Below are 22,039 nucleotides of genomic sequence, written 5' to 3'. Positions count from 1 at the left end.
TTTTTTGACACCATGCATCCTGGGGGAAGATCCATGTAGACTTCTACAGTGAGTTCTCCATGTAAAAATGCATTTTTCACATCAAACTGCTGTAGAGGCCACCCAAAATTAGCAGCCAAGGACAATAAGACCCGGACTGTGTTCATTTTTGCAACAGGTGTGAATGTCTCTGTGTAATCAATTCCATACGTTTGAGTATACCCTTTTTCCACCAATCTTGCTTTAAAATGTTCAATTGTACCATCAGCTTTGTATTTCACAGAAAATATCCATCGACATCCAACAGTTTTCTTTCCTATAGGAAGATCCACAATCTCCCATGTTAGATTCTTCTGTATGGAGGCCATCTCTTCATTAATTGCAGCTTTCCATTTCGGATCAGTTAAAGCTTCCTGCACACTAATAGGAATAGGTACAATAGATAATTGATTTACAAATGACTGATTTGTTTTTGACAATTGATGTGTAGACACATAATGGTTCATAGGATATCTTACTTTACTAGATAATTCAGGTTCATATGTTGGTTTTGGAATACCTCTTGTGGGACGATGTGGTAATTGTCTTTTAGATGACTCAGGAATATCCTCAACTAACGATTGCTTTGGTATATTAATCGGGAGAGCCCGCAACTCAACGTCTGAAGTTGTTTGTTGATCTGAATTACCACTTATATCCAAGCATTGACCACTAGAATCCAATTCATTCAGTTCTGTGTTTTCGTGCAAGGTGTCACCACTTATGTCCAAGTTTTGACCACTTGTATCCAATTCTCCTACACTTTCATCAGATATTTTTGCCATATGAAGTCTTACCTCTTCTGCATCTGTCACGAGGTTGTATTTAAAAGTTTGAATTTCTTCAAGATACTCCCCCTAAATTCACACTCAAAGTAATACATAACATCTTCATGGAAAACAACATCCATAGTGATAAACATGCATCGAGTATGGGGATGATAACATCTATACCCTTTTTTATGTAAAGCATATCCAACAAACACACATTTCAAGGCTCGAGGCTTTAACTTATTCCGCTGATCTTTGGGAAGGTGAACATATGCAACACAACCAAATACATGGGGTGGTAGGTTGGGGACAATGGGAGCTACAACTACGTCAGCGAGAGCTTGAAATGGTGTTTTAAAGTTGAGTGATCTTGAAGGAACTCGATTGATGAGGTAGGCAGCTGACAGGAGAGCTTCACCCCAGTAATGAGCGGGCATGTGCGCTTCAATGAGAGAAGCCCGAACAACCTCCAATAAGTGTCTATTTTTTCTTTCGGCAACACCATTCTGTTGCAGTGTATCTGGACAGCTGGTTTGATGAATAGACCCATGAGAGTCCAAGAATTGTTGAAGCTCATTACTATTATACTCTCCCCCGTTATCACTGTGAAGTACTTGTATCTGGGCATTATATTGTGTTCTGATAGTATTGTAGAATTTTTTAAATAATACCGTAACTTCTGATTTGGATTTCATGAGGCATAACCAAGTCATTCGAGTACAATCATCAATAAATGTAACAAACCAATAAGAGCCTCCAAGTGTAGGAATTTTGGAAGGGCCCCAAACATCAGAATGAATAATCATAAACAGATTTGGACTTTTATTTAAAATCAAAGGAAATGAAGCACGATGGCTTTTAGCAAGTTCACAAACATCCCATTTGAAAGTAGAAATATCCAAATCAGTAAACAAAGTAGGAAACAAATGTTTTAAGTATCCAAATGAGGCATGTCCTAACCATTGATGCCAAAGCCAAATCTCAGTTGTTTTCTTGGTACTATTGACAGTGAAAGCCTGTTGTAGTTTGACAGAATTTGTTGACTTCAGATCCAAGTAGTACAGCATCCCTTTCTTAATACCATAACCAATCGTTTGTTGAGTCTGAATATCCTTAAACACACAAGAGTCAGGACCAAAAATAACCACACAAGACAAGGTATTAGTGATTTGTGAAACAGAGATAAGATTATAGTTCAAGGAAGGTACCACCAACACGGAATCAAGATGTAAAGTTTTAGTAAGATGACATGACCCTTCCCCAAGAACTGGGTTGGTATTACCATTTGCAGTAGAGACACAATTTCTAGAGGAGGATTTTAGTTTAAACACTTGGCTCACATCAAATGTCATATGATCAGTAGCACCAGAATCAATTATCCATGCATTATTCAAAACAGGTGTAAAACCTTTTTTACCTTCTTCAGTGGTGGTAGTCAGTGCTGATGACGTCGATGGACCAACATCTTCTTTTGTTTGAGCAATTACTGTTGTAGACGGTCTCTTAGCATTTCGATGTCGAGTTGGATCCCACCAGTCTGGATATCCAATTATCTCAAAGCAACGATTTTTTGTATGTCCTGTTTGATTGCAGTGAGTACATTTCAATGAGACTTTATCAACAGTGAACTTCTTTGAGTTGGTGGGCTGCCGATGAGAGAGCATTGCGGAAGCTTCAGTTTTGGTATTCTCTTCATTGAAGGTTGTGGATCGTAAGTCCTCACAACGAACCATTGCATAACACTTTTCTAAACTGGGTCTAGGTATTTGGCGTAGTATCTCGCGTCGAAGATGGTCAAAACTTTTATCTAGCCCTGCAAGAAATATGTGGACTCGAATTCGTTCAATGGACTTCTGGTATGTTGTAACATCATTAGCATCCTTCATAGCCACAGTATCTCGATGATCTAGTTCTTGGAATATTTCTGTTAACTCTCCATAATAAACAGATAGTGATTTGCTACCTTGCTTGGCTGAGAAAGCTTTCAGGTTCAAAGTATAGACTTGCAACTCATCGTTGCCATCATAGAATGTTTTGGAAAGATTACTCCAAATTTCACGAGCAGTTGGTAAACGAAGATATCGCTTCATGATATCAGGAGACATGGACATCAAAAGCCAACGTTTCACTTTTTGATTTTCAGCTTGCCATTTTTCATAACCTTTATCTGATATGGTTGGAGGATCAGTTTTGCCCGTAATGTATGTGAGTTTCTCTCTTTCAGCAATATGCATTTCCATAAGTTGAGACCACACATCATAATTTGTTTCAGTAAGGAGAATGCCAACATTAAAGGGACTTTCAGGGACAAGAACAGACATAGGGGATGATTTAGTATCATCTCGTTGACTCATTTTTTTTCTCTTTTTTTTTTTAAATATATATATATATATTGAGACACGGTAAGGCTTGGTACACTTAAAAATAAAGAGAAGTTAACATAAATATGGGAATCTTAAATAAACTTTAAATATATATGGACAAAAAAATAATTAAGCCAAATATGGTAATACACGGTTAATACAAAATAATAAATATGGAATTCCCATAAACTAAACTAACAGATTCCCATAATTTTCTCACCCACTGCCAATCAAGAAAATTTTTGTATGGTACAGCAATTCATCGACCATTTTTTCCGATCACAGCTTCATATTCTCCATTCTTTCCGATCACAGCTTCATATTCTCCATTCTTTCCGATCAAAATCCGATCAAGAAGTGATAGCTGCTACTCTCATCATCGTCTCCGATCTGGCTGCTACTCTCATCATCGTCTTCTTTCTCCAGTCATCAAATTAAAAATTCAATTGAATTTGAGATCTTCTTCTTCTTCTACTCCGGCAGATCTTCTTCTTCTTCTTCTCCGGCAGATCTTCTTCTCCGATTACATCCCCTGCTTTTACGTTCGTTCACATCAGCAAACGCATAAATCCATCAACTTCTCTGATTTCTCAAACAGGTAAGCAAATCTTTCTTCAAATATACGACATGCAAAATATTTACACAAATAATCTGCAAATTACTTCCTGATAAAATTCTTGACTCAAACTACTTGTTTCAAAACTTTTTTAATTACAAACGTGAAACCAGTTACACACACAAAAACAGAATTTAATGGAACATAAATAAATATGGAAACTGGAAAATAGTTCTCGATTCAGAAAAAGAAACCAGTTACTAAAATAATTTCAACATTAATAATGTTCATTCACTAACACAACCAGATACATTTTAAACATCACTAAAAATTATGTTGTGCTATATTGCAGATATGGAGACCATAATGACATTGATTCGATTTGGAGGAAAATGGACAGATAGATATCAGTATGATGAGTACACCATGACTGGACTGATAATACCAAAAAATTGTTCTCTAAACAATTTGGTTCATTTAGTGAAAACTGAAATAAAATGCAATATTCAAAATATTGAGCTGAGTTACCAGTTATCACCAGGTATGCCACCAATGAAATTACTCACTGACAATTCAGTCCTATTCTACATTGAGCTGAAAAAGAAACAAAATGAAGTAACTGAGCTACCACTATGCATCACCACTGTTGATCAAACAATAGCTGAAACTGTTCAACACACTACATATGAAGAAGAAACACAAAAACAGAACACAGATTTAGAAAAGCTAGTTCTTCAACTAAACAACGAGCAATCAGCTACATAATTACAATATCACGAAGCAACCTACACCAGAAATAACCAGGTACAAACCTTCCCAAATACTACAGACATAGCTGATGATGTAGCAGAATTTATCATAGAGAGAACAGAAGAAAACAAAAGAAAAAGAAAAGAAGAAACAGAAATTATAACTGATCATAAAATTTTCAAAGTTGAAGAAGGCCAGATTTATAAGGACAAAAAGCTCTTAAAATCTGCTCTATGTTATTATGCTATGATCCACAACTTCCAATTCAAGACAAAAAGATCTGAACCAAGAGAGTACCTGGTAACCTGTGTGGATGACAATTGTAACTGGTTACTTAGAGCTTCAAAGTTCAGGAAAACAGAAACATTTAAAATCAGAAAGTATGTAAAAACTCACACCTGCTCCTTGGATATCATTATGGAAGACCACAGGCAGGCTAATTGCAATGTCATTGGGGAACTAATAAAATCAAAATACATGTCAATAAAGAGAGTACACACACCACATGACATAATCAACGACATGCTAGATGATTTTGGTGTTTCAATGGGGTACCAAAAAGCCTGGAGAGCAAGAGAAAAAGCTTTAGAATTGGAAAGGGGAAACCAAGATGATTCATACCAAAAACTTCCCATCTACCTTCACATGCTAAAAGTATCGAACCCAGGTACAATTACACACCTGGTTACAGACAATACAGATCACTTCAAATATATGTACCTAGCATTTGCAAATTCCATCAAAGGATGGAAACACTGTAGGCCAGTCATTGTGATAGATGGAACTTACTTGAAGACATCATTTGGGGGAACTTTATTCACTGCTTCAACAATGGATGCTAACAACAACATATTCCCATTAGCCTTTGGAATTGGAGACTCTGAAAATGATTCATCATGGTTATGGTTTTTCACAAAGCTAAAGGAGACATATGGAGAAAGAGAAGGTACGGTTTTCTTCTTTATATTCTTATTGAAACAAACTAAACTCATAAAATTATCAGTTTAATAATAATCCAGCAATAAAATAGAGAAAACAGTGTAAAAAAAAAAATAACAGTCATATAAATTAATGAAACCAGTTACTCAGTTAATACTTAATAACCAGTTACTCCATTGTGATTTTGCAAAACAGGTATGGCAATCATTTCAGACAGGCATAAAAGCATAGAAAATGCTATAGACCATGTATACCCAAAAGCTTTCCATGGAGCATGCATATTCCATCTGTTAAACAACATCAAAGTCAATTTTGGTGTCCATGGGGAGGACCTAAACCTAAACTTTGTCAAAGCAGCAAATGCATACAGGGTACAATCATTTGAGCATTACATGCATGAAATAGACAAGATTGACACACGCATAAGACCGTATTTACAAAAAATTGGATATTCAACTTGGTCTAGATGCCATGCTCCAATAAGAAGATATACAATGATGACATCAAATATAGCTGAATCAATAAATGCTGCATTGAAAGCTGCAAGAACGCTGCCAATCACTACAATGATGGAGGGCCTTCGAAGTTTAGTTCAAAAATGGGTATGGAAAAATGGTAACGAAGCAAACGGAACATTCACACAAGTAACAACAGATACTGAAACTGTGCTTAGAGAAAACTTTATTCGTGCCATTAAATTTCAGGTACCTGACATATATTGAGCACTGAATATTATTTATCAAAACTCTTAGTAACCAGTTACTCAAAAATATCACAGTATCCAGTTTCTAACATGTGTTTCTCTACTAAAATAAACAGGTCTTCCCAGTAAACACTATACTGTACCAAGTTGTGGTTGAACAGAAAGGAAATTTTTTGGTCAACCTAATGGAGAAAACATGTGAATGCAAAAGATTCCAACAAGACGAAATACCGTGTGCACATGCAATAGCAGTATTCGCCAAAACACGGCTGAAAACATATGATTATGTTGCTGATTACTACAAAACTACAACTATGAAAGCAACATATGACTCAACTGTTCATCCATTGCCAAATGAAGGCGAATGGACACTGCCAGAGACTTTAAACATAATTGTCCTACCACCAAAATCAAGAAAACCACCAGGCCGCCCTAGAAGGAAAAGAATCAGATCTAGAGGAGAACCAAAGGTGCAAATAAAATGTGGAAGATGCGCACAGCAAGGGCATAACAGAAAAACATGCAGGAATGAACCAATCCCAAAGCTGCGAAACACAACAAAGTCAAAGAAAATAGACAAATAATTTTCTAAAGAATAGATATACTACAATTTCAATATTTTCATTTCATGTAATAAAATTGTATCCTAATGTTTTCTACTTCAATAAAAGTACAAACTTTTTAAACATTTTACATTTTATAAACTTGATACTCAACTTCATGGTTCCAAACACAAAGATATTCCAAATCTGGATACTCAAGTACCTGGTTACAACACATATTATAGAAAGAAAAAAAAACAGATACTATAAGTAAATTTAACAAACAACTACATATACATGTAACCAACGATTTAAAAACCTAATTATAAAACCACAAATATTTCACAAAAAACAAAAAAACATAAAATATTATAAACTTGATACTCAACTTTCCAACACAAGATATTCAAAAACTGAAAATTCAAGTACCTGGTTACAACACATAAAAATATAAAAAACAAAAAGCAATCACTATAAGAAATTTTAACAAACAACTATATATTAATAAAACCAACTACTTTAAAAACCTAGTTATATAATCAGAAATCGTTCACACAAAAAAAAAACAACAAACATAAAAAAATAAAAAATAATTTAAAAAATAGAAATAAAAACTAAAGAAACAGTAACCAGTTACCTGAAACATATAGCTTTTACAATCTAACACAGAAGTAACCGGTTACACCATCTTCATACAATAATAATTGAAACCTATATGAAAAAAAAAACATGTACATCACAATATCTTCACACTTTAAAAAAAAAAAAACTCCAACACTATTGAATAAAAAAACATACACATTAAAATAATATACATTAAAAAAAAATTTATATTAAGCCAAAAGTTGAAACCAATTCTTTACATTGACCAAAAAAAAAAAAAAAAACCATACATAAGTCCAGTACTAAAACAGTACCCAGTTACAAACCACAACTTCACTATTAAACAACGAAAGAAAAAAAAGACATGGTCGTTAATACAGCTAAAAAAAAAAACTCCAACATCTCTACTTATAATTCCTCCTCCTCTTTGATTTCTTTGATGGAGCATCATCTTCTGTCTTGTACCCACCAATCTGCTTCTTTTTTGCATGACTATACAAGTTAATGGCAAGATAATCACGATAGGTAGCAATTTTGGCAGCCATGTTCTTCGGGATGTCATCAATCTTCCCATGAATAAACAAATCAGCATACTTGATAACAAATACTCCACAATCACTGCAAAAAAAAAAAACAAAAAACACAAAAAACAGAATATGAAATTACTTAAAAACAAACAAAATAGAAAAATAAACAACAATATACAAAAAACCAGTTACTTACATATCCTCTTGAAATGGCAAGTCTTTGGCAAAGTTAAAATCAATTGGATCCTTCTTCCCAACAGAATATGGACCAACATTCAAGTCCAAATCTTTCCTAGAACAATAAAAATCAAGAAAATCTAGAAAATATGGTAAAACAACAGAGTAAGCCTTCACATATGGCAAAGCAATACTCTCATTCTTCTTCCCCGTCAAAGAATTGTAGACAGTTAACATCCTACTCTTAATGGAAAAGTGAATAAAAACCCAATGCAACTGAACCTTCACATGCACAGGAAAAAGAACATGATCCACATCCACCCAAGGAGTGTTACAAAACAAATATTCACCAATAATGTAATCTGAAATTAGATTATCAAAACGAATGATGCTTGAATCACATTTGGCTGCCACAAAGTTATCATACAAACCCTTGATAGTTGCATCAAACCAAGAGTCTGTAGTTGTAACCCTCTTGTTCAAACCATCAACCAGCTTAATCTTCTTCCTCAGGTAATAAAAACATACATTTATATGCTACAAAAAATAAATAAACATACAAAAGTTAGGAACCTGGTTACTACCCATAAATAAAAAAAACAATTTACAGACAGTACTAAAAGGAACCTGGTTACTTGTCTTAACCATGATCAACAACAAAAACAAAACATCTAAACAAAACAAAGACTAATTAAGAATCATTATACCAAGAACCTGGTTACTAGCCAATATATAATTAAAAAAAAACAAGTTACACACAATGCTTCAAAGAACCTGGTTACTACCCAAAATTTAAAAATATTTTACACACTTATTAACAGGAACCTGGTTACTTGACTTAAACATGATCAACAAAAAAAAAAAAACATCTAAACAAACAAATACTACTAAATAAACATTATAACAAGAATCTGGTTACTTACAGTGTCCATAAGCTCCTCCCCACAAGTTTGAAGCTTGTAAAACCACATTTTCTCAGAAATTTTAACAAATGAATAATCCATTGGGGGATTGATAATGTTATTGACATCAGAAAATTTCTTCTTCCTTCAAAACAAAAAATATATATATATATATTAACAAACAATTAAATATCAAGAATAATAATATTAAAGAAAATATAAAAAAACATACTTATTCTTAAAATTCATTTTATCCTCAATCCAAGAAATATAATCCAGGCAATCATTCTTTGAAACATTCTGCCCTATTTCATTTTCAAATGGAACCAATCCTCTAACAATCACCACTTCCACTCCCTTCCTCTTCACAGTTTCTTTAACATCAGAAGAACCAAACTCAGTAACAAAAGGAGACTTGACATGAGTACTAGGTTTAGGCTCCCTCTTTTTAATAGCAACAGGAACCTCATCATCATCACCAACCATCACAACCTTCCAATCATCCTTACTCCCGGTAAATTTCTTTTCTCCTTCTGCATACTGAACAGTTCTATCAATAACACTCAAAATCTCTGGATCAACATATACTTCTTCAAAACTTAAACCAACTGAACTGAACTCAGGCTTGTTTGTAAAATCCTATAATGAATAAAAATAAAATCAATTACAACAAATTCAATTTTAAATAAAATAATACAAGAAACAAAACAAAAATAAATTACAAAACCTTATCTCCACCCACAACATTTGACAACTCCAACCCAGAATAAACAGCATCAAAATTTTCATTTAAATCCTTCTCAACACCCTAAAAGAAATAATGAAACTGGTTACACTAAACAACTACAGAAAGAAAACATACTATTAAGAAAAATAAACTAGTTACCTTACTACCATCAGACTCTTCAGCTGAATCATTTCCACAATCCTAGCCAAAAAAAAAAAAAAACAATCTGGTTACAACTAAAAATGGTTAAAAAAAACAATAAAGCATAAAAACAAACAAGTTACCTTAGAATCATCAGAAATAGGATTGGAAACATTATCAAAATCATCTGGCTTTTCCCCTTCATTAAAACCAGCACTTTCATCACTTGAATTTGCAACTTTTTCAGAATTTTTTGCAACAAATTTTGCAATCATTGCAGATAAATCACTGAGTTTCCCCATGAACTCAGATCTCATAACTGCAATGTCACTAATAATAGTTTCTTGGCATGCTTTTATTGATGAGATTGATTCACAAATCAATCTCAACTTTTCACTATCAACCTACAAAACAAAATAAAATACTTTACAAAACAGCAAAAAAAAAAAAAGACAAAAAAACCTAAAAAGAAACCTATAAATTTCAAAACAAAATAATATATTTTTTTTAACTAAAACAAACAACAAAACTAACCAGTACCTGGGTACCCGGACTACTGTCTCCATCTTCAGCACACACCTTCGGCAAGTATAGAGGCTCAAACTTAAACTTCTTTACTGCCAGTTTCTTTCTCTCCTCAGAAGACGGATAGACATCCAGGATAGTCAACTGAATAAATTAAAAATATATATATATACAAAATCAAGAAAACTGGTTACCATCAACTGAAACCAGGTACACAAACAAAAATGCAAAAATGAATCAAACAAATTTAGCAAGAAACCAGTTACAAAACAAAAAGATTATACCTTCTGATTGTTGAAAACCTTTCCCACCAAGTTTGCATAGAACGCATTATCTGTACTCTTCCAATTCAACAAACGGGGAAATTTTTTCCCAACCCGTTGACAAAACTCAGGACTCAACTAAGCTATACTTTCATAAATCCATACAAGAAAAGCAATGAGAAACCCAAGAAGTTTGTAAGGGTGAAGGCCAACCTTCCCATCAACGAACAGTCCATCAAATATTTTATTCCCACCCTTCAAAGCAGTTTTCAAATATTGAAAACTCCTATCCCATACAAACTTGCCAAAACTAATATTTGCTAATTCAGAAAAATCTCGATCAACCATCTCAAAAAAGAAATCACCAACCAACTTATCACTAGTATAGCCGTACAAATAGTTAACTAGGATATGAACTATACCCAATTTGACAACATCCTCATCAGCAACTAGATCCTTACTAATAAAAGCATTGCGTAATTCAGACTTCGACACCTTACCAACAAAACGGCCAAATATTTTTTTCTTAAACAAAACCTTCTTTTTTTGAAAACGACTTAAATCAAAATCACCATCACATCTAAGACCCGTAACTAGAGCAAACTCTTCAATAGAAAACCTACACACTCTACGACCAAGCTTAAACCACATTTCCTCTTCCTCCCTCTCATGAGATACCTCTCTCAATAACACAAGCTGGGCAAGTTGAGTTTGAAAATAAATATCACATACTTCTAAAAAGTGCCCAAATGGGGTCTTCTTAAACAATGATTTCTGACTTTTAGTCAACTTAGATTTCAAGTCAGTAATGACACTCTTGTCATTAAAATGTTGAACCTTACTACCAAACCTCTTGGAGGGGTATATTTTTAAATGAGCCTGCAGAAAAAAACAAAACAATTAAACATGCAACCAGTTTCAAAAAATATAAACATGAAAAATTTATAAGTACTTTACATTTATAAAACGACTTATATGTATTTAACTTTGTATGGTTTAAATATACATATAAAAAAAAAAACAATTCATTCACTAAGGTAAACAAGTTCAAAACTCATTAAGCAACATCGTTCACTGTTATCTGTAAAGTAACCAGGTACATATGTAACCAGGTACACATGAAACCAGGTACCAAAAAATAATAAAACAGCTTAACAACAAAAAAAAACACAGCAATAACAATAAAACAAACACAAAACAGAATTTAAGATTATGCAAATTAACTACAAATCTACAAGAACCCAGATACACAACCATAAAAAAAATTAAAAAAATAGAATCCACATGTAACCAGGTACACATGTAACCAGGTACAAAAAAAAAACTGTTTAACAACAAAAGAAAACACAACAATAACTATAAAACAAACACAAAACAAAATTGAACATTATACAAATTAACTACAAAACTACAAGAAACCAAATACACAACCATAAAAAAATAAAACAAACAGAATCCACCCAATGTGAAACACAACAACAAAAACATAAACAGATGAACAATTTTATATTATAATAATTAAAAAAATAAACACATACCACAACATGTTTAGTCTCATGAGAATCATCTCCAGCATCCTTACTACCAGATGCACACGAATCCTTCGCCTGTTTAACAGTGGAAGGCGATTTACTTGTCTTCCTTGCAACAGAGGAAGGGGATTTACTCTTCTTCCTTGCAACAGACTTCAAATGTGTAATGTTACTCCTTCGAGGAAGAATCTCGCAAATATCATCCCCTACATTCTTCGATTCATCCTCTACTATACCAGAAATTTTCTTCTCCGAACCAAAAACACCACCGCATTCACCACAGTGATCCATCACACAAATTCGAGCAAGAGAAATATCAATGCACTGCATAAAAAAAAACAAACAACACAAATGAAAAAAGAAAAACAGATATACACATATATAGAGCACAAATTACAAATAACTACCCATAAACTTCCCAAATAATAAACTGATCAAAAACTGACAAAAACCCCACTAAAAAACTAACGATAAAATCGTGCACCAAATATAAAAACCGTCATTAACACAGATTAAAAAACAACCACCCACGACAGAAAAATATATAATACAAAGCAAAATTAACAATCAATTTACATTAAAATAAAATAAACCCTGAAACCGGGTACTCACCGATACGAAAACACCACAAAGAGGCACAAATCCACAACGAGAAACTTATAAAAATCCTAAGAAAAAGAAAAAAAAGAAGAAATCAAAACAAAAAACCAAATGCTGAAAGAAAGAAAAAATTTGAACCAAACGATATATAAAAAACGTGATACTGAAGCAAACGGAAAAAGACATACCTGAAACCAGGTACTCACCGAAACGAAACACACGCACAGAGGACAGAAAATCGACAACAAAGAACTCAAATAAACCCTAACACAAGAACGAAAACTAAGAACACAAATCACCACTGAAGAAAACGTGATACTTAATAAAATATACTAATAAAATTCAGAAAACGTGAAGAAGATAAAAACGTGATAGAGGCTGGGTACTCAAGTACCTGCATGCATACTGGGAATTGATTTCCTTACAAAAAAAAATTCAAAAATAAAATAAAATAAAATAATAAAAAAAACACATAAAATGACTAAAAAGCCCTCACAAAAATACACATAAATGCATAATAAACCACTACTGAATTAAAATTTTCTTACAAAAATGTTTACCAAAATAATAAAAATAAAAAGACAAAAATTTACTCATAAAAATACCCCTATAGAAAAAAAACGTATACAAAAAAATATGGGATATAAAAGCAATATTTTGATAAATATGGGAAAACAAAACCCATAAAAAAGGAAAACAACAAAAAAAACCATAAAAAATGCACACAAAATAAAAAGCCATATATATCAAATTTTAGTGAATTTTCTCATATTTCATGTAAATTCCTCAAAAATAAAATGGAGCTCAAATATAAAATTAATAAAAAAAACAAGGCCCAATGCACATATACTAAAAGCCCAAAGGTCTAGGAATTTTTTTTTAATAAAACCTATTTACTGAAGCATGTCTCTGTTCTTTCCATTGAGATGTGTGACGGAATCTACAGTACCGCAAGGCAGAAGTTTGAGTCTTTCAACTGTGATGAAGATGCGATCAAGGAGAAGATGGCTTTGACTAAAAACTGGTAAAGGTGTGGAGGTGTGACATCGAAGAGAATCAACGATGATGGGTATTTACATATATATATTTATATAGATTTTGTATTTGGTAGGTTTTGGACAAAAGATTGGCTAAAAAAAAACTGGTTTTTTTTTTTATTTGTTTCTTTTCCTTTTCTTCTAACCAGGATTTGTTCATGCTCTGTTACCATGTGAAGAAATAGATTTTTCTTATTATATTTCAGTGAAAATAGATACAATTTATAGGACTTTCGGATTCTAAAAATAGAATATACTAATTGATTACAAATCAATCTTAGTCAATTACACATGATTTACGGAAATCACTTATTGATTTGTAGAATATTTCAACATGAAGTGTAAATATCAATACAATAATGGTAAGCTCAATTGTTGGTTGAGTATTATTATTTCATTCTCTCAAACACTTGCCAAACATCAAAGCTTTCTCTGTTAGATTTTCTCTCTGTTTCATTTCTCAAGTCAACACAACCAGACTTGAAACGCAAGAATCAATACAATGAAAAATTTTGACAGCAATAACAGATAAAATAGTGCAGTAAAACAAAACTTATATTGCTTTGGCATTAATCATATATTTATTAGTCTTGCTTCGGCATTAAACATATTTTTAATAACAGATCAAGTCCTGGTTCTACAGAAATGACGATAACGGAAAGTTTGGAAAAAGTGAAAGACTTAGCATAGTGAGATCCAAAGAGAGAAATTAAGATTTCTAAAGATAAATTCATAGACATCGTATAGAAATCAACCAAAAAGGCTTACCGATGATAGTAACGATCGGATTAGACTGATTGGAAAGCAAACAGAAAAGACACTCCATAAGAGCAGCCACAATGGTGTGGCTTATTAGGTAGTCATTGACCATTTTCTCACAAACAAACATCGTGGCTTGTTCTTTTTTGAAGCTCTAGAGAGCTTTAATATTTAAGCACCGTTGCCTCTGTTAGGCAACGGTGGTTTTTTTGTTTTGGTTGTATTATATATATATATTATATATATATAAATGTAATTTTTGGGGTGGCTTAGCATTGGAGTATTTTTATGAAAAAAGTTGCCAAAAATAATGTGGATGAGAGAGAAAATAAAAAATTATATTTTTGGATGATTTGGAGATGTTAAGCTACTAATGGGGTAGCCACCATTGGAGTTGCTCTAATGAGAGCTCTGATGATTAAGTAAAGTTAGAAATAAGAAAGAAAAAAATAAGGTATACTGCCCTGTTCGGTAAAAAAAAATTTAATAGTTTTTTTATTAAATAATAAAAAAATTGATAACAACACCGAAAAACATGTTCGGTGAGTTAAATTTTTTTAAAACTTATTTTTAATTTTTTTAAATTTTAATTAAAATTGACCAAATTTTGAAAACACCATTTTCATACTTTCAAAAAAAAATTAAACCAATTTTTTTCTCCCATCTCAAGCTCGCGTACAGAGACCTCTCTCAAGCTTCAATGGCTTCTCATAGGTCTCTCCAAATTTTCTTCAGGTACACCATCTCTTTCATGTCTCTCCCTCATATGATTTCTTCTTCTTCTTCTTCTCAATCTCTTTTTCTGATTTTGTTTGGGATTAGGGTTTGTGATTTTCCTCCATTTTTTCTCTTGTCCAATATAATTGACACAGGGCTCATTGCTCTCTGTGATTTGGGTCTCAACTCTGAGATTTTAGCTAAGCTCAGTGTTTTCTTAATTCACATGTATATATTTCTTCTTTCTTTCTGGTTTGAACCTCTTTTGTAATATTGTACTTTGATTGATAGCATAAGTTCCTTGAAATTTTGTGTTATATTTAGACTAGACAAGGGAAGATCAAATCTGAACCTAAACATATCTCGCTCATCCTCAGCTTCTGACTCTGCCCAACTCACCGAAACACCTTCCACTTTGTAATCATTCCCAACTTCCTCAGTTATTTCTACTTTCAATTTTCTTTCATACGAAAATTCACTAATTTGTTCTCCCAGACTCTTTGTTTGTTTGGTTCCTGAGAAAACAATATCAACCACTTTTATGTCTTCTTTTATGGTTCTTCTCTTTAGGGTGCCTTGAAATGAAAAACCTATTTCCACAATGAGTAGAAAACATTAAGTTATGTGAAATTTAAGTGTGCCTTCGGAAAAGATTTACTCAGAGATTTACATCAATTTCAAAGAGGAAAGTATAATTATATATAGCTCAAACAAGGTATTGTTTGGGATCAAGAGTTGCATAATGAGTTAGTGTGGTAAAAGACGAAAGTGATTGTTCATTTCAGAGAGGAATGAAATAGCTTTTGTAAACTTGTAATGCAACTTCGAATTCAAATCAACATCTGGTCGAGTCTAGTTTGGTGCTATAATTATTATTATTACATCTATTGTTCTTCCTTTACTTTCTTTTTAAGTAGTCATTGAGTTTTAAGAATTTTCGTGGCTCTGAATTGATGGTAGCTCTATTCTATGCTTTTTCTCTCTAATTGGTGTCTTAGTCTCAAACCCTTTTCCTATTCTTTCTTTATGTTAGTTTGGTCTAAATAAAATATTGAAACTCACTACTAGAAATATAAAGCTGAAGCAGAGTGAAATAAAAGAGATTGAGACATGTCTACATCCCATGAGTACTTTATCTTATTGTCATGATAGTACTCAACTCAAAGCTTAGATTTCAGGTTGCAGACAACTAGCTTGGTTTAGGAGGCATAGAATTCGAGTTTGCAGCCAATACATAGTGAACTACTCTGAACTCTCTAGCTCAATCTGAAGTTAATTTTAGTTGTTTTGTTAGTCACAAGCATAGATACTTGAATTCTGGAGAATTGAGCCTATTTGCCTATTCAAGTTCATATCATATGTATAACAGTACATTAGAACTCATGCAAAAGGTAAAATGCAGTTAGACCCTGAAACACAATTGTGAAGCAAAATCAATCTATTAGACTTGAATGTGGCTGCAATCAAGATTCTGAAGTGAAATTACCAATTTATGTACCATCATATAATCTTATTAGATTTCCATGTTCCAAACCCTGAATCCACACATTCTCAAACAATCACAGATACTATAATTGGGTCTAGCTGGGTTCTCACTTTGGTCTAGCTGCTGCTGCTGTTTCCACTTGAGCAACTTTGGTCTTAGCAGCTGGTGCAGCAATAGTTGCTGATGGCGCATTAACAAGCTGCACATTGCAATATAAGAACACATTATTGTTTGTGCAAGCTTCAACATTCTAATTTCAGTAATGTCACAGATAACACCATTGACAGATTGTTTGTCATCAATAAAATGAAAGATACAATAAAAAAAATACCTCTTGTTTGACGTCAATTCCAATCTCGTCAAGCACCTGGTTTAGTAATTCATATGTTTCCTCCTCTTCCTCATCTCCTTCCAAAGCATCATCGATTGCATCAGCCATCACTTCAGATACTAACTCCATCTTCTCATTCCTAGGGCTGTGCAAAAAATTTTACAACCCGCCCAACCCGAAAAAACCGCCAAAAAACGCAACCCGAATAAACCAACCAAAATTTAAACCGCCTAATTGTTACATTGGGCGGGTTGAAAATAATTATCAACCCGCCCAATATAACCCAACCCGCCCAATTAAGAATTTATTATTTTTAATATATTCAAATAAATATATAAATTAATTAAGTTTTGTTTTAATTTTTTTACTATAAATTTAAAATATTGTTTTAAGCTTAAAAATATAAACTTCACACTATTAGTACTAGTATTTAAAAGAAAAAAATTACAAAAATATTAAAAAAAAAATACAATTTTTGTTTGGGCGGGTTGACCCGACCAACCCGCCAAAAAAAATACAATTTCGGTTTGGGCGAGTTAACCCGACCAACCCGCCCAAATTATTGGATGGGTTAAAAATTTCTTTTTCTTAATTGGCCAAGTTACAGGTCACTTTTGCTAACCCGATTATGATATTGGACGGGTAAAAATGCCTTGTAACCCGACCAACCCGCCCAATGCTTATATGTGTGTGTATTTATGTGTATGCATATATGTAACAAAAGAGCTCTGGCTCAAGCTCAATATTAGCAGTGAAATATTGCACATTTCTTTATATACTATATTGTATGCGTTAAGAATGGGAGTATAATATACTTTAGTTCCATATAGCATAAAACTAACAAGTACTCATCTAAACTATCAAGTCTAGTAACATAAAATTTGGTTTGTTCTGATAGATTGGATATAGGCCAGTAATAACATAATATTATTAACTACATATGATCTAAATTTGGTTTGTTCTGATATAAATAGGAAGGCCATGCATGACATGTAAGAATCTTCTATCTGGCTGCTTCTTCCTCATATATTCCTTATCTATCATCCCAAGAGCAGTAAGGCATGATGAATAATTGAATGGATTGCAGTCTCTTCTTTAACTAAATTTGGCTCCATTTACTTCTCTTGTAACGCCCTGGATAGGCAAGGCCGCTACACTGTGTATTTATAAAGGTGTGAGACTTGCTAATCAAGTCGTTTAATCAAAACGTGTCATTAGCTAAAGTGTTCTAGGGATAAAAGACATTTTGGCCTCAAAAGATACATTTTATAAGTTATAAACAGTTTACAGAAGGGATCCTCAAAACCAACAATGTTTAATAGTTGGTTTACAAAATTCAACAGTTAAGAGTAAACATTAGCCATACTAAGGCAAAATACAAGGTTCTGGTCCTCTCGTCCCTCTAATCTCCTCAACCGTGGCGGTTGAGTGGCCTGACATGTACATTCACCTTGCAGAGCTCTCCAATCAAGGTTGATCGATCTTGTCCTTGCCTTTACCTGCACCACGCAGCACCCGTGAGCCAAGGCCCAGCAAGAAAACAACATACACAGCATAAACAATAATGGCAAACAGACATTCCAATAAGCACGTTCAGATATTCACTCCACAGCATATAAGCACACTTCAAGGTACAAGTAACCTTATCTATACTCAGATTATTCAACAATCTCCTTAATCACATTCATAGCCAAATATAATAATCAATTAACACAAATACTAGGGTCGACACCTTAGGTCACACCCTCTGTTTAACCCACTAACTCCGACCCTCTTAAACCGAGCTCAGTGTATAATAAGCTGTCCTCGGATACCAGTGTCCGAGCCGTGCCAATTGCACAAGTTAACCGTGGCACGCTTAGGCCGTTGGTTTACAATTTACATGGAATAATATCATTCTTTCAATCATACATATTAGGGAGCCCTTAGTCCCGTTCAAATATTCAATCGGATGTAGTTTTCTTACTTTTAGCTTCTAGATGAATTAGCTACGGGCGATACTCCTTGAGCGCGATCCGATCCCCGAGCCCTAGCTTAGCACCTAGTCACAACCATGATGAAAGATACCATTAACAATCTTAAATGAGTTTCCAAACCAAGTTCTAGTCCTCGGAACATTGAACTTCACCAAATATGGTAAAAGATTCAATCCCGAGCACCTTAGGTTAAATTCCCAAGCCCAAAATCCCAAAATCCCTTAAGCGCCCCAGTATAGGCCACCCATACCACGGCATGGCCCCCAAACAGAACCATCTAAGGCATAAAAACAGGTAAGGGCCGTGGCATTGCTTGGGCCATGCCGCGGCCCGCCCTCCTTCCTCAGCATGCAACAACATCGAAGGGCCGCGGCTCACCAAGAACCATGCCGCGGCCCGACCCTTTGAACCCAGAAAAAAACCACCATTTTCAATATCTAAACCTCACCTTAAGCCATCCCAAAGCCCCCAACTCAATACCAATTAATAATAACAACATTAGAATGATTTAAACAACACAACTCCACCAAAAATCCAGCCTAACACTCACCAAAATCCCAATTCCAATTTCTGAGATTTCAAACCCACAAAACTCAAAACCAGCCATGAAAGCTCTCAAATTCAACCATCAAACTTTAAATTAAACCTTACCTCAGCTGTAGAATCACTTCTCCAAGAGTCTCCCGACCTATCTTCAAAGTTTCAAGCCTCAATTTCCACCTTAAATGCCAAAACCATAGATATTTAAGACTAAGCCATTTCTCTAAATTCCTAACCTCAGAAACGAAAATTCAATGCTTACCTTGGCTCTATCTCAGACCTTGATCAGTTCCTGAGCTAATCCTCCAGATTATTCCCTTCAATTCTCAAAGATACAACTTAGTTCCAGCAGTTCCCCCTCAAGTTTCAATCAATTCCCCCTTGAAAAATAGGGTTTTGCCTTTGCTAAGAGAGAGAAGGAGAGAAAGGTCGGTTAAACTTGTGTCTACTGTATTCTAACATATTCCTTAAGTCTATCCTTAAGTTATCAGGCTAATCTCAAAGCTCGGAATACTGGAAACATCCCTGAAGGCAAAACGGTAAAATCCCCCAATAATCCCGCCTAGACATCCTAACCTCAAAATATATCTCCAATTATTTATTTTCATCAGCCGATAGTCTAAATCACTACCCGATACCTAAAATACTCCTTGACTTATCCAAAGTCAATTATAATGCCCCGTTGTGACTTTTCCCGCTATCTCGCCCTAGGATCGCCTCGAGCCGCCGGCTGTAGAATTGTCAACATAATAATGTGGTTCTCGCATATATCTCAAACATATATATCACATCATCATATAATATCATCAATTATCATAAACACACTATTAATAATATATTTACGCATTTAAATCAATAACATTCATTCTAATCCCAATTATGCCCTCCCAGCACACTAATCAAGGCCCTTAAACCTTATTAGCAAATTTGGGTCGTTACATCTCTTACTTGATATTGGAAGATAAAAGACTTTCAATATCAGACCACACATTGCATGCTTCTCATGAAATGAAAAAGAGTGATGATAAAAAGCCATATTTTACTTGCTGTCTCTGTCAAGAGTATTTGGAGATTAAAGAGATACGTAAAATAGTTAAAGGGTATATACACCCATATATATATAGATTGCATATGTATAATATATAATTACTCATCATGACTCATGATATATACACTACATCTGTACATGCATCATTATGAGTGCTTTGAGTATAGTTCTTCTGTTGACTAGCTAGCTAGTGGTAATCCTAGAGAGTTTTATTAAGAAACTGACTAGTAAATGTCAATATATATTTCCACTGCATATTACACAGTAATTAGAATTATAATTGTAATTTCTACTTGCACTATCTAATCACAAAAAGCATTTTATTGTCTGAATGGTCTAACAGGCCCAATGTTTTGTCTTGTATATGAATCATTATTGTTTTGTCTTGTATTGTTCAAAAAAAAAAGAGCATGATTACTTGTATATGATAATAAGTAGTAAGGACAAAAGGCAGGAAAGAAGAGTATATGAGATAGAACTAACTTATTTTCTTCCCATAATTCTTTTGCTGTCTTCCGTGCGTAACTTTTCCATAGATAAGATCTTTCTCTCAGTTGTTTGGTTTGGATATTAATTTTCATCCAACCATCAATGATGTCTGATATTACAAAGTTTCTATGAAATATGCATGTTTGTGAAAAGACTTGAAACCAACTAAAGAAATTATTGTAGAAACGTATAGAAATTATTGTAGAAAAGTATAGATTAGTGCGAATGCAAACTTTTCCTGAAAATCTGATATTATAACAATCTTTTTTCTTAACGTATTTTCTCAATTATACTTTAGATGTAAATTGGTTAGCTAAATACAATATTTGGTTTAACACGATGGCATATTTCGTATTATGAGTAACTATTAGGCTTGAGTATTAGGTCATCTGGCTCTAGTACAACCTTGTCATTGCTTGTTGTGGGATTCATAATTTTATAAGGACAAATGCAGAAGCAGGTGTATATTTTGATGGAGGTGCAGGAAATTCTGAAGTACAGACCACCACTTTACAAAGCACGGATGGAACTTTGACTGATAGTGTAGAGTTCAGTATTTCTAGAACTCATATACGTGAAATGGCTCATGTTCGTGATGAAATTCTGACCATATATGGAGAGCTAGTTGACGATAGTGAGATTAATTAAAGACATTAGTTGATTGTTATGACTCGTTTAATACTTTACTTTAAATTTGGACAATTATCAGTTCATATGTTTTTATTTTACTATGTAAACTTTTTTGATTTTGTGTTATCTCGTGGATAGATATTAAGTTTTAAAATTTGAGATTATTTGAATATTATCAATGTGATCTTCTTTTACTATAATTTTCTTATTTTTTATTTTAAAATAATAAATAGTAGTCACAAAAAATATTTTTATTTTTTAGTTTAGAAAATGAAAATAAAAAAAATTCAAAATTTTTTTTTTACCAAACATGTTTTTTATTTTTTATTTTTTAAAAAATAAAATAAAAAATAAAAGTTATCAAACACATTTTTATTTTTATTTTAAA

General features: G+C 33.4%; 2 protein-coding genes and 1 long non-coding RNA gene across 5 annotated transcripts; 2 read left to right on the top strand and 1 right to left on the bottom strand.

Annotated features, from left to right (window-relative positions):
• The first annotated feature begins 3,949 nt into the window (after positions 1-3,949).
• Positions 3,950-6,912, top strand: LOC133815374 (protein FAR1-RELATED SEQUENCE 5-like). Its single transcript, XM_062248221.1, has 3 exons — positions 3,950-5,403; positions 5,592-6,100; positions 6,216-6,912. The coding sequence occupies exons 1-3, from the start codon at positions 4,704-4,706 to the stop codon at positions 6,681-6,683; spliced, it is 1,677 nt and encodes a 558-aa protein (XP_062104205.1). The 5' UTR covers positions 3,950-4,703; the 3' UTR covers positions 6,684-6,912.
• Positions 6,913-7,056: 144 nt separating this feature from the next.
• LOC133819199 (uncharacterized) lies at positions 7,057-10,664 on the bottom strand. 3 transcript variants are annotated; one of them, XM_062252383.1, is made up of 7 exons: positions 10,528-10,664; positions 9,737-10,387; positions 9,578-9,658; positions 9,083-9,489; positions 8,872-8,995; positions 7,968-8,485; positions 7,057-7,862 (listed from the first exon to the last, which is right to left on the bottom strand). In XM_062252383.1, the coding sequence occupies exons 4-7, from the start codon at positions 9,334-9,336 to the stop codon at positions 7,649-7,651; spliced, it is 1,110 nt and encodes a 369-aa protein (XP_062108367.1). In that variant the 5' UTR covers positions 9,337-9,489; positions 9,578-9,658; positions 9,737-10,387; positions 10,528-10,664; the 3' UTR covers positions 7,057-7,648. The 3 variants fall into 3 exon arrangements, with proteins under 3 accessions (XP_062108367.1, XP_062108366.1, XP_062108365.1); XM_062252382.1 differs by having other exon boundaries at positions 9,083-9,658; XM_062252381.1 differs by having other exon boundaries at positions 9,083-10,122; positions 10,259-10,387.
• A 4,327-nt stretch (positions 10,665-14,991) lies between these two features.
• LOC133819198 (uncharacterized) lies at positions 14,992-21,815 on the top strand. Its single transcript, XR_009886285.1, has 2 exons — positions 14,992-15,169; positions 21,476-21,815. It is a non-coding gene; the product is annotated as an uncharacterized LOC133819198 (long non-coding RNA).
• The last annotated feature ends 224 nt before the right edge of the window (positions 21,816-22,039 follow it).

Source organism: Humulus lupulus, chromosome 2 (genome assembly GCF_963169125.1).
Source record: "Humulus lupulus chromosome 2, drHumLupu1.1, whole genome shotgun sequence".
Taxonomy (NCBI): Eukaryota; Viridiplantae; Streptophyta; class Magnoliopsida; order Rosales; family Cannabaceae; genus Humulus; species Humulus lupulus.
This window is presented reverse-complemented; position numbering and strand designations above follow the sequence as displayed.